The sequence below is a fragment of the Limanda limanda genome, chromosome 18 (assembly GCF_963576545.1).
Source record: "Limanda limanda chromosome 18, fLimLim1.1, whole genome shotgun sequence".
NCBI lineage: Eukaryota > Metazoa > Chordata > Actinopteri > Pleuronectiformes > Pleuronectidae > Limanda > Limanda limanda.
Genome location: NC_083653.1, coordinates 5,848,848 through 5,859,705, shown reverse-complemented (window position 1 = coordinate 5,859,705; position 10,858 = coordinate 5,848,848). Strand labels below are relative to the sequence as shown.

The 10,858-nt window shown below is 38.5% G+C and overlaps 2 protein-coding genes across 2 annotated transcripts; both read left to right on the top strand.

Annotated features, from left to right (window-relative positions):
- Nucleotides 1-1,905: 1,905 nt before the first annotated feature.
- LOC133024845 (phospholipase B1, membrane-associated-like) lies at nt 1,906-2,828 on the top strand. The gene is made up of 3 exons (XM_061092007.1): nt 1,906-1,914; nt 2,332-2,406; nt 2,583-2,828. The coding sequence occupies exons 1-3, from the start codon at nt 1,906-1,908 to the stop codon at nt 2,826-2,828; spliced, it is 330 nt and encodes a 109-aa protein (XP_060947990.1).
- Nucleotides 2,829-7,158: 4,330 nt separating this feature from the next.
- On the top strand, nt 7,159-10,437 carry LOC133024844 (phospholipase B1, membrane-associated-like). Its single transcript, XM_061092006.1, has 3 exons — nt 7,159-7,203; nt 9,800-9,874; nt 10,051-10,437. Exons 1-3 carry the CDS (start codon nt 7,159-7,161, stop codon nt 10,294-10,296), a joined length of 366 nt encoding a protein of 121 aa, XP_060947989.1. The 3' UTR covers nt 10,297-10,437.
- The last annotated feature ends 421 nt before the right edge of the window (nt 10,438-10,858 follow it).

Genomic DNA, 10,858 nt, shown 5'->3' with positions numbered 1-10,858 from the left:
AAGTGCTTTTTATAGTAGGCCTATAGAGACACAAAACAACCCAAAATTGTTCTCTTCAGGATTTATTTCAACTGACTGAAAAATTATAACAACACTATATATATAATGTATAATTTTACAAATTTTGAACCCGAGATGCTGAGGTTAAAAAAGTATTGGAAAAGTGCATCTGAACTTCTAGAGACAACAAAGAATCAATACAACAGAATAAACATGTGCCTCTTGAGTCTACCTAAGAACACTAATAGACCTAAGTATAACCACTAAAAAAGTTTGTAAATATCACTAAACATGGATCTTTCATCAGTAGCAGGAGTGATATACAATGCCCCTTATGATAACTCAGTGAAGGGAAACTAGGCACACAAAATAAGATAGTTTCTCTTTTGTTAACAGCCTGGACAGTGTTAGTACAGAGAAGAAAAAAACACTGGACACAGTCTGGTTTTGCTGCCAAATTTCAGACTGAACAAGGAAATAAATAATTGAAGACCAATGTTTTTTTGAATGCTTAATTACATCTCCAAAATACATCCAATTGAATATCTTAAGGTGCAAATTTGGTTACAGTATTTTGGTGACTTTATTTTGAAGTTTATAAATGATCAGTGTCTTGCTTGACGGCACTTCAACACTAACCTTTTGTGTCTATTAGCTGTATTTCGTAACTGCCTGTTTATCTGCCCGGCAGCTTGTCCTAGCATCTACATGTAAGCCTGTTTATTTATCATTAGACTATCTTCACCGAATGGGCCTGCGTTTGTGTTTGCATTTGTTTCCAGCAGGGTGACAATACACCTGTAGGGTCTCTTGCCTGTAGGGACGGCAAAGTGAAGACACGTGGGCGGCTGTGGCTGAGGGATAGAGTGGTCGTCCTCCAACCTGGCGGTTCGATCCCCAGTCTGACCCATCTGCATGCCGCAGTGTCCTTGGGCAAGATGCTGAACCCTGACTTGCCCCCCCATAGAATAACAAAGTGCTGTGAATAGATGCACTGTATGAATGTGTGTGTGAATGGTTGAATGTGAAACTGTACTGTAAAGCGCTTTGAGTGGTAATCAAGACTAGAAAAGCGCTATACAAATACGAATCCATTTACCATTTACACAACCCTGCTTGAAGTTGTACACATTAGCCATTTTGTACAATACATATATAAAGACTCAACAGCTTCTAAGTTGTGTTGAATCAGCACAAAGGGCGACTAAGGATTGGAATTGGCAATATATAGATATATAATATCTTTGCAGAAATTATATTGGCATTATAGTGAGTGGAAAACTGGGCCTGATTACCCAGGGTTCCATTTGGCGAGGTCCATTAAAAAACCTGAATTGTGTGCGTGAATATGCAGTAGTCCAAGACACAGTGTTTGCTTTTGGTTGGGTTGGCTGAAAGTTGTTTTTGTGTTTGTTTATATAATTGGTTGCGTTGTTTGTTTTTCCATCTCGACTTTTCTTGAGTTTTAAATGTGTTTGTTTTGTGTACGTGAACGTGTAAGACTAAGTAGACAATGCCAACCAATGATAGTCTATTTGCCAACAGTTTTTGTTTAAACCAACTACTTCCAATATTTTCGTTAAGACAAGTTAACCACTTGCTGCTTCGAGTTATGTATTTATGTGCAGATGTTGACACAAAGCAGGAAAGGGAAGACAAATGTGAATCGAAAAAGGAATACCTTCAAAAAAATCATGTAAAGTCACCTAATAAAAGCCCTCAAAAAGCAAATTCATTTGCCTGAATAATAATCCTTACAATTTCAATAGGGCCTCACGTCTGTCAGTGCCTGTCAGTGCTTTGGCCCTAATAATAAAAACTGCAGGACTGAGAGAGAGGTGCGCCGTGTGTAAAGGTGCACGTTCCGCCAACCTCCGCTTATCAAGTAACCAGCCAGTTTTGAGAATGTTAGAAGTAGAAAGTACAGATATTTGTGCTCAAATGTAGCGAGTGAAAGTAAAAAGTCGGCAGGAAAATAAATGCTCAAGTAAAGTACAGATATGTGAAAAATCTACTTAAGTACAGTAACAAAGTATTTCTACTTTGTTACTTCCCACCACTGGTGGTAGCCTTCAGTTGGTATAACAACTGATGTTTAAATCAATAACAAAAGAGCAAACCAGAAATTCTAAACATTTCAAGAACGCTGCTTTCTCTCTGAGCCGCTGAACGAGCTCCTGACCTGTGACACACACACAGAGTCCTGATTATCGCACAGTACAAACTACAGATATAAATGTTTGCATGTGTTGGGCAAAAGTGAAGCTGAGAGACCATGTGTTTTCAAGTGTATTTTGATTTTGAGAGAATTCCTCTTTCTGTCCATAACAGCTGGAGCCTGTTGGGAGGAAGCAGTCGTACAACAACTTCACGTACGATCGCTCCAAGATTCACTGTCCCTCTCAGGTATGAGTGGTGATTTCAGACAAGAATACACCACATCAGTCAATAAATGACACATATTAATTTACTGCCTTTCTATATGCTTATTTATTTTGTAAATTATTGTATTTACCATCAAACAGCTTGGGGATGTTTTTCAAGGGTTTTCAAAATGTCTAAATATTTGACCTTCCCTACAGGCCAGTCCCTTCGTCTTCACCAAGATAAACAGCCTTCCTGTTCCACCAGTAACCCTCCCACCTACCTCCAGTCCAAGTTCAGCCGTCCCTGCGCCGAAGTGCCCCTCCTCTCTGCCCGTGTGGGTGCCAGTGGTCTCGGGAGTCGGCAGTTTACTGGCTGGCATCCTCGTCGCCTACATGCTGTTCTCCTGCAGACAGAAACACAAAGTGCAGAGAGGAGTGGAAATGAGGGCCACCAACTTTTAATGCCAACTTTCTCATTGTCAACAGAAGCTCAAGCCTTAAAGCTGCATTAAGCCATTTTTATAAGATCATTTTTGAAGAGGACAGAAAGTAGGACAGTTTTTATTCTTGCTACTTTAATGCACATTATTTGGTTCTTCACCTCTTATCAGAACTATCTGTGAGTTTTTTGTATTGCCAGATGTTTGACTCTCAGCTTGTTTGCTTTTTTAAACATAGACAGTGAGTGAACATTCAGAAGGTTTTATTTTAGGGTGTGAAGCGCTGTGGCTCAGCACATAGGAAACAACATATAGGAAAAACATAGTAAAGGAATAAAACCTGCAAAGAGCTGTAGACAGGTTTGTAAATTCTCTGTTGAACTGGCAGTACTGTTTCAGGTACTCAAATAATGAAATGCTAGTTTGAAAAGAAATCTCTTAATTGCACAAGACTGCAAAATATGTGTCATTATTTTTGTACTGCATAGAAATTGTGAAATATTCCAAATGTAATTGATTGAAATTCCAGACTTTTGTACATTTGCCGTTATCATTTCTATTTATTGACAAAATAAAATTCTACAATAGCCAAGTCAATTATTAAGTGTATACTCGTCGATGGTGATGGAACTTCAGAAAGCACTGAACTACAGTACAGTTGCAGCGCATGTGCCGTCAAATTGATGAAGTTGTGTAGAATTCACAGTGTAGAATTTACTGACATCTACACTTACTATACTTGAGTAAAAGTACAGATATCTTACATGAAAGTGACTCCGGTAAAAGTAAAAGTCACCCGTCAGAAAATGACTTGAGTAAAAGTCTTAGAGTCGCTCATATTAAATGTACTTAACTATCAAAAGTATCTGGTGTTGAAATGTACGTAAGTATCAAAAGTAAAAGTACAAGTACCAAAATTAAAAATACAAAGTGCTTTTTATAGTAGGCCTATAGAGACACAAAACAACCCAAAATTGTTCTCTTCAGGATTTATTTCAACTGACTGAAAAATTATAACAACACTATATATATAATGTATAATTTTACAAATTTTGAACCCGAGATGCTGAGGTTAAAAAAGTATTGGAAAAGTGCATCTGAACTTCTAGAGACAACAAAGAATCAATACAACAGAATAAACATGTGCCTCTTGAGTCTACCTAAGAACACTAATAGACGGAAGTATAACCACTAAAAAAGTTTGTAAATATCACTAAACATGGATCTTTCATCAGTAGCAGGAGTGATATACAATGCCCCTTATGATAACTCAGTGAAGGGAAACTAGGCACACAAAATAAGATAGTTTCTCTTTTGTTAACAGCCTGGACAGTGTTAGTACAGAGAAGAAAAAAACACTGGACACAGTCTGGTTTTGCTGCCAAATTTCAGACTGAACAAGGAAATAAATAATTGAAGACCAATGTTTTTTTTAATGCTTAATTACATCTCCAAAATACATCCAATTGAATATCTTAAGGTGCAAATTTGGTTACAGTATTTTGGTGACTTTATTTTGAAGTTTATAAATGATCAGTGTCTTGCTTGATGGCACTTCAACACTAACCTTTTGTGTCTATTAGCTGTATTTCGTAACTGCCTGTTTATCTGCCCGCCAGCTTGTCCTAGCATCTACATGTAAGCCTGTTTATTTATCATTAGACTATCTTCACCGAATGGGCCTGCGTTTGTGTTTGCATTTGTTTCCAGCAGGGTGACAATACACCTGTAGGGTCTCTTGCCTGTAGGGACGGCAAAGTGAAGACACGTGGGCGGCTGTGGCTGAGGGATAGAGTGGTCGTCCTCCAACCTGGCGGTTCGATCCCCAGTCTGACCCATCTGCAGGCCGCAGTGTCCTTGGGCAAGATGCTGAACCCTGACTTGCCCCCCCACAGAATAACAAAGTGCTGTGAATAGATGCACTGTATGAATGTGTGTGTGAATGGTTGAATGTGAAACTGTACTGTAAAGCGCTTTGAGTGGTAATCAAGACTAGAAAAGCGCTATACAAATACAAATCCATTTACCATTTACACAACCCTGCTTGAAGTTGTACACATTAGCCATTTTGTACAAAACATATATAAAGACTCAACAGCTTCTAAGTTGTGTTGAGTCAGCACAAAGGGCGACTAAGGATTGGAATTGGCAATATATAGATATATAATATTTTTGCAGAAATTATATTGGCATTATAGTGAGTGGAAAACTGGGCCTGATTACCCAGGGTTCCATTTGGCGAGGTCCATTAAAAAACCTGAATTGTGTGCGTGAATATGCAGTAGTCCAAGACACAGTGTTTGTTTTTGGTTGGGTTGGCTGAAAGTTGTTTTTGTGTTTGTTTATATAATTGGTTGTGTTGTTTGTTTTTCCATCTCGACTTTTCTTGAGTTTTAAATGTGTTTGTTTTGTGTACGTGAACGTGTAAGACTAAGTAGACAATGCCAACCAATGATAGTCTATTTGCCAACAGTTTTTGTTTAAACCAACTACTTCCAATATTTTCGTTAAGACAAGTTAACCACTTGCTGCTTCGAGTTATGTATTTATGTGCAGATGTTGACACAAAGCAGGAAAGGGAAGACAAATGTGAATCGAAAAAGGAATACCTTCAAAAAAATCATGTAAAGTCACCTAATAAAAGCCCTCAAAAAGCAAATTCATTTGCCTGAATAATAATCCTTACAATTTCAATAGGGCCTCACGTCTGTCAGTGCCTGTCAGTGCTCGGGCCCTAATAATAAAGACTGCAGGAGCGAGAGAGAGGTGCGCCGTGCGTAAAGGTGCACGTTCCGCCAACCTCCGCTGCTCAAGTAACGAGCCAGTTTTGAGAATGTTAGAAGTAGAAAGTACAGATATTTGTGCTCAAATGTAGCGAGTGAAAATAAAAAGTCGGCAGGAAAATAAATACTCAAGTAAAGTACAGATATGTGAAAAATCTACTTAATTAAGTAACAAAGTATTTCTACTTTGTTACTTCCCACCACTGGTGGTAGCCTTCAGTTGGTATAACAACTGATGTTTAAATCAATAACAAAAGAGCAAACCAGAAATTCTAAACATTTCAAGAACGCTGCTTTCTCTCTGAGCCGCTGAACGAGCTCCTGACCTGTGACACACACACAGAGTCCTGATTATCGCACAGTACAAACTACAGATATAAATGTTTGCATGTGTCGGGCAAAAGTGAAGCTGAGAGACCATGTGTTTTCAAGTGTATTTTGATTTTGAGAGAATTCCTCTTTCTGTCCATAACAGCTGGAGCCTGTTGGGAGGAAGCAGTCGTACAACAACTTCACGTACGATCGCTCCAAGATTCACTGTCCCTCTCAGGTATGAGTGGTGATTTCAGACAAGAATACACCACATCAGTCAATAAATGACACATATTAATTTACTGCCTTTCTATATGCTTATTTATTTTGTAAATTATTGTATTTACCATCAAACAGCTTGGGGGTGTTTTTCAAGGGTTTTCAAAATGTGTAAATATTTGACCTTCCCTACAGGCCAGTCCCTTCGTCTTCACCAAGATAAACAGCCTTCCTGTTCCACCAGTAACCCTCCCACCTACCTCCAGTCCCAGTTCAGCCGTCCCTGCGCCGAAGTGCCCCTCCTCTCTGCCCGTGTGGGTGCCAGTGGTCTCGGGAGTCGGCAGTTTACTGGCTGGCATCATCGTCGCATACATGCTGTTCTCCTGCAGACGGAAACACAAAGTGCAGAGAGGAGTGGAAATGAAGGCCACCAACTTTTAATGCCAACTTTCTCATTGTCAACAGAAGCTCAAGTCTTAAAGCTGCATTAAGCCATTTTTATAAGATCATTTTTGAAGAGGACAGAAAGTAGGACAGTTTTTATTCTTGCTACTTCAATGCACATTATTTGGTTCTTCACCTCTTATCAGAACAATCTGTGAGTTTTTTTGTTTTGCCAGATGTTTGACTGTCAGCTTGTTTGCTTTTTTAAACATAGACAGTGAGTGAACATTCAGAAGGTTTTATTTTAGGGTGTGAAGCGCTGTGGCTCAGCACATAGGAAACAACATATAGGAAAAACATAGTAAAGGAATAAAACCTGCAAAGAGCTGTAGACAGGTTTGTAAATTCTCTGTTAAATTGGCAGTACTGTTTCAGGTACTCAAATAATGAAATGCTAGTTTGAAAAGAAATCTCTTAATTGCACAAGACTGCAAAATATGTGTCATTATTTTTGTACTGCATAGAAATTGTGAAATATTCCAAATGTAATTGATTGAAATTCCAGACTTTTGTACATTTGCCGTTATCATTTCTATTTATTGACAAAATAAAATTCTACAATAGCCAAGTCAATTATTAAGTGTATACTCGTCGATGGTGATGGAACTTCAGAAAGCACTGAACTACAGTACAGTTGCAGTACATGTGCCGTCAAATTGATGAAGTTGTGTAGAATTCACAGTGTAGAATTTACTGACATCTACACTTACTATACTTGAGTAAAAGTACAGATATCTTACATGAAAGTGACTCCGGTAAAAGTAAAAGTCACCCGTCAGAAAATGACTTGAGTAAAAGTCTTAGAGTCGCTCATATTAAATGTACTTAACTATCAAAAGTATCTGGTGTTGAAATGTACGTAAGTATCAAAAGTAAAAGTACAAGTACCAAAATTAAAAATACAAAGTGCTTTTTATAGTAGGCCTATAGAGACACAAAACAACCCAAAATTGTTCTCTTCAGGATTTATTTCAACTGACTGAAAAATTATAACAACACTATATATATAATGTATAATTTTACAAATTTTGAACCCGAGATGCTGAGGTTAAAAAAGTATTGGAAAAGTGCATCTGAACTTCTAGAGACAACAAAGAATCAATACAACAGAATAAACATGTGCCTCTTGAGTCTACCTAAGAACACTAATAGACCTAAGTATAACCACTAAAAAAGTTTGTAAATATCACTAAACATGGATCTTTCATCAGTAGCAGGAGTGATATACAATGCCCCTTATGATAACTCAGTGAAGGGAAACTAGGCACACAAAATAAGATAGTTTCTCTTTTGTTAACAGCCTGGACAGTGTTAGTACAGAGAAGAAAAAAACACTGGACACAGTCTGGTTTTGCTGCCAAATTTCAGACTGAACAAGGAAATAAATAATTGAAGACCAATGTTTTTTTGAATGCTTAATTACATCTCCAAAATACATCCAATTGAATATCTTAAGGTGCAAATTTGGTTACAGTATTTTGGTGACTTTATTTTGAAGTTTATAAATGATCAGTGTCTTGCTTGATGGCACTTCAACACTAACCTTTTGTGTCTATTAGCTGTATTTCGTAACTGCCTGTTTATCTGCCCGCCAGCTTGTCCTAGCATCTACATGTAAGCCTGTTTATTTATCATTAGACTATCTTCACCGAATGGGCCTGCGTTTGTGTTTGCATTTGTTTCCAGCAGGGTGACAATACACCTGTAGGGTCTCTTGCCTGTAGGGACGGCAAAGTGAAGACACGTGGGCGGCTGTGGCTGAGGGATAGAGTGGTCGTCCTCCAACCTGGCGGTTCGATCCCCAGTCTGACCCATCTGCATGCCGCAGTGTCCTTGGGCAAGATGCTGAACCCTGACTTGCCCCCCCATAGAATAACAAAGTGCTGTGAATAGATGCACTGTATGAATGTGTGTGTGAATGGTTGAATGTGAAACTGTACTGTAAAGCGCTTTGAGTGGTAATCAAGACTAGAAAAGCGCTATACAAATACGAATCCATTTACCATTTACACAACCCTGCTTGAAGTTGTACACATTAGCCATTTTGTACAATACATATATAAAGACTCAACAGCTTCTAAGTTGTGTTGAGTCAGCACAAAGGGCGACTAAGGATTGGAATTGGCAATATATAGATATATAATATCTTTGCAGAAATTATATTGGCATTATAGTGAGTGGAAAACTGGGCCTGATTACCCAGGGTTCCATTTGGCGAGGTCCATTAAAAAACCTGAATTGTGTGCGTGAATATGCAGTAGTCCAAGACACAGTGTTTGTTTTTGGTTGGGTTGGCTGAAAGTTGTTTTTGTGTTTGTTTATATAATTGGTTGTGTTGTTTGTTTTTCCATCTCGACTTTTCTTGAGTTTTAAATGTGTTTGTTTTGTGTACGTGAACGTGTAAGACTAAGTAGACAATGCCAACCAATGATAGTCTATTTGCCAACAGTTTTTGTTTAAACCAACTACTTCCAATATTTTCGTTAAGACAAGTTAACCACTTGCTGCTTCGAGTTATGTATTTATGTGCAGATGTTGACACAAAGCAGGAAAGGGAAGACAAATGTGAATCGAAAAAGGAATACCTTCAAAAAAATCATGTAAAGTCACCTAATAAAAGCCCTCAAAAAGCAAATTCATTTGCCTGAATAATAATCCTTACAATTTCAATAGGGCCTCACGTCTGTCAGTGCCTGTCAGTGCTCGGGCCCTAATAATAAAGACTGCAGGAGCGAGAGAGAGGTGCGCCGTGCGTAAAGGTGCACGTTCCGCCAACCTCCGCTGCTCAAGTAACGAGCCAGTTTTGAGAATGTTAGAAGTAGAAAGTACAGATATTTGTGCTCAAATGTAGCGAGTGAAAGTAAAAAGTCGGCAGGAAAATAAATACTCAAGTAAAGTACAGATATGTGAAAAATCTACTTAAGTACAGTAACAAAGTATTTCTACTTTGTTACTTCCCACCACTGGTGGTAGCCTTCAGTTGGTATAACAACTGATGTTTAAATCAATAACAAAAGAGCAAACCAGAAATTCTAAACATTTCAAGAACGCTGCTTTCTCTCTGAGCCGCTGAACGAGCTCCTGACCTGTGACACACACACAGAGTCCTGATTATCGCACAGTACAAACTACAGATATAAATGTTTGCATGTGTCGGGCAAAAGTGAAGCTGAGAGACCATGTGTTTTCAAGTGTATTTTGATTTTGAGGGAATTCCTCTTTCTGTCCATAACAGCTGGAGCCTGTTGGGAGGAAGCAGTCGTACAACAACTTCACGTACGATCGCTCCAAGATTCACTGTCCCTCTCAGGTATGAGTGGTGATTTCAGACAAGAATACACCACATCAGTCAATAAATGACACATATTAATTTACTGCCTTTCTATATGCTTATTTATTTTGTAAATTATTGTATTTACCATCAAACAGCTTGGGGATGTTTTTCAAGGGTTTTCAAAATGTCTAAATATTTGACCTTCCCTACAGGCCAGTCCCTTCGTCTTCACCAAGATAAACAGCCTTCCTGTTCCATCAGTAACCCTCCCACCTACCTCCAGTCCCAGTTCAGCCGTCCCTGCGCCGAAGTGCCCCTCCTCTCTGCCCGTGTGGGTGCCAGTGGTCTCGGGAGTCGGCAGTTTACTGGCTGGCATCATCGTCGCATACATGCTGTTCTCCTGCAGACGGAAACACAAAGTGCAGAGAGGAGTGGAAATGAAGGCCACCAACTTTTAATGCCAACTTTCTCATTGTCAACAGAAGCTCAAGCCTTAAAGCTGCATTAAGCCATTTTTATAAGATCATTTTTGAAGAGGACAGAAAGTAGGACAGTTTTTATTCTTGCTACTTCAATGCACATTATTTGGTTCTTCACCTCTTATCAGAACTATCTGTGAGTTTTTTTGTTTTGCCAGATGTTTGACTGTCAGCTTGTTTGCTTTTTTAAACATAGACAGTGAGTGAACATTCAGAAGGTTTTATTTTAGGGTGTGAAGCGCTGTGGCTCAGCACATAGGAAACAACATATAGGAAAAACATAGTAAAGGAATAAAACCTGCAAAGAGCTGTAGACAGGTTTGTAAATTCTCTGTTGAACTGGCAGTACTGTTTCAGGTACTCAAATAATGAAATGCTAGTTTGAAAAGAAATCTCTTAATTGCACAAGACTGCAAAATATGTGTCATTATTTTTGTACTGCATAGAAATTGTGAAATATTCCAAATGTAATTGATTGAAATTCCAGACTTTTGTACATTTGCCGTTATCATTTCTATTTATTGACAAAATAAAATTCTAC

What these genes read in the sequence shown, in the direction of transcription:
- LOC133024845 (XM_061092007.1), top strand. An exon ending in AGATTCACTGTCCCTCTCAG is followed by an intron (nt 2,407 to 2,582) that starts GTATGAGTGGTG and finishes CCTTCCCTACAG; the next exon opens with GCCAGTCCCTTCGTCTTCAC.
- LOC133024844 (XM_061092006.1), top strand. Translation starts at nt 7,159, where the DNA reads ATGGTGATGGAACTTCAGAAAGCACTGAACTACAGTACAGTTGCA. An exon ending in TGAACTACAGTACAGTTGCA is followed by an intron (nt 7,204 to 9,799) that starts GTACATGTGCCG and finishes TGTCCATAACAG; the next exon opens with CTGGAGCCTGTTGGGAGGAA. An exon ending in AGATTCACTGTCCCTCTCAG is followed by an intron (nt 9,875 to 10,050) that starts GTATGAGTGGTG and finishes CCTTCCCTACAG; the next exon opens with GCCAGTCCCTTCGTCTTCAC.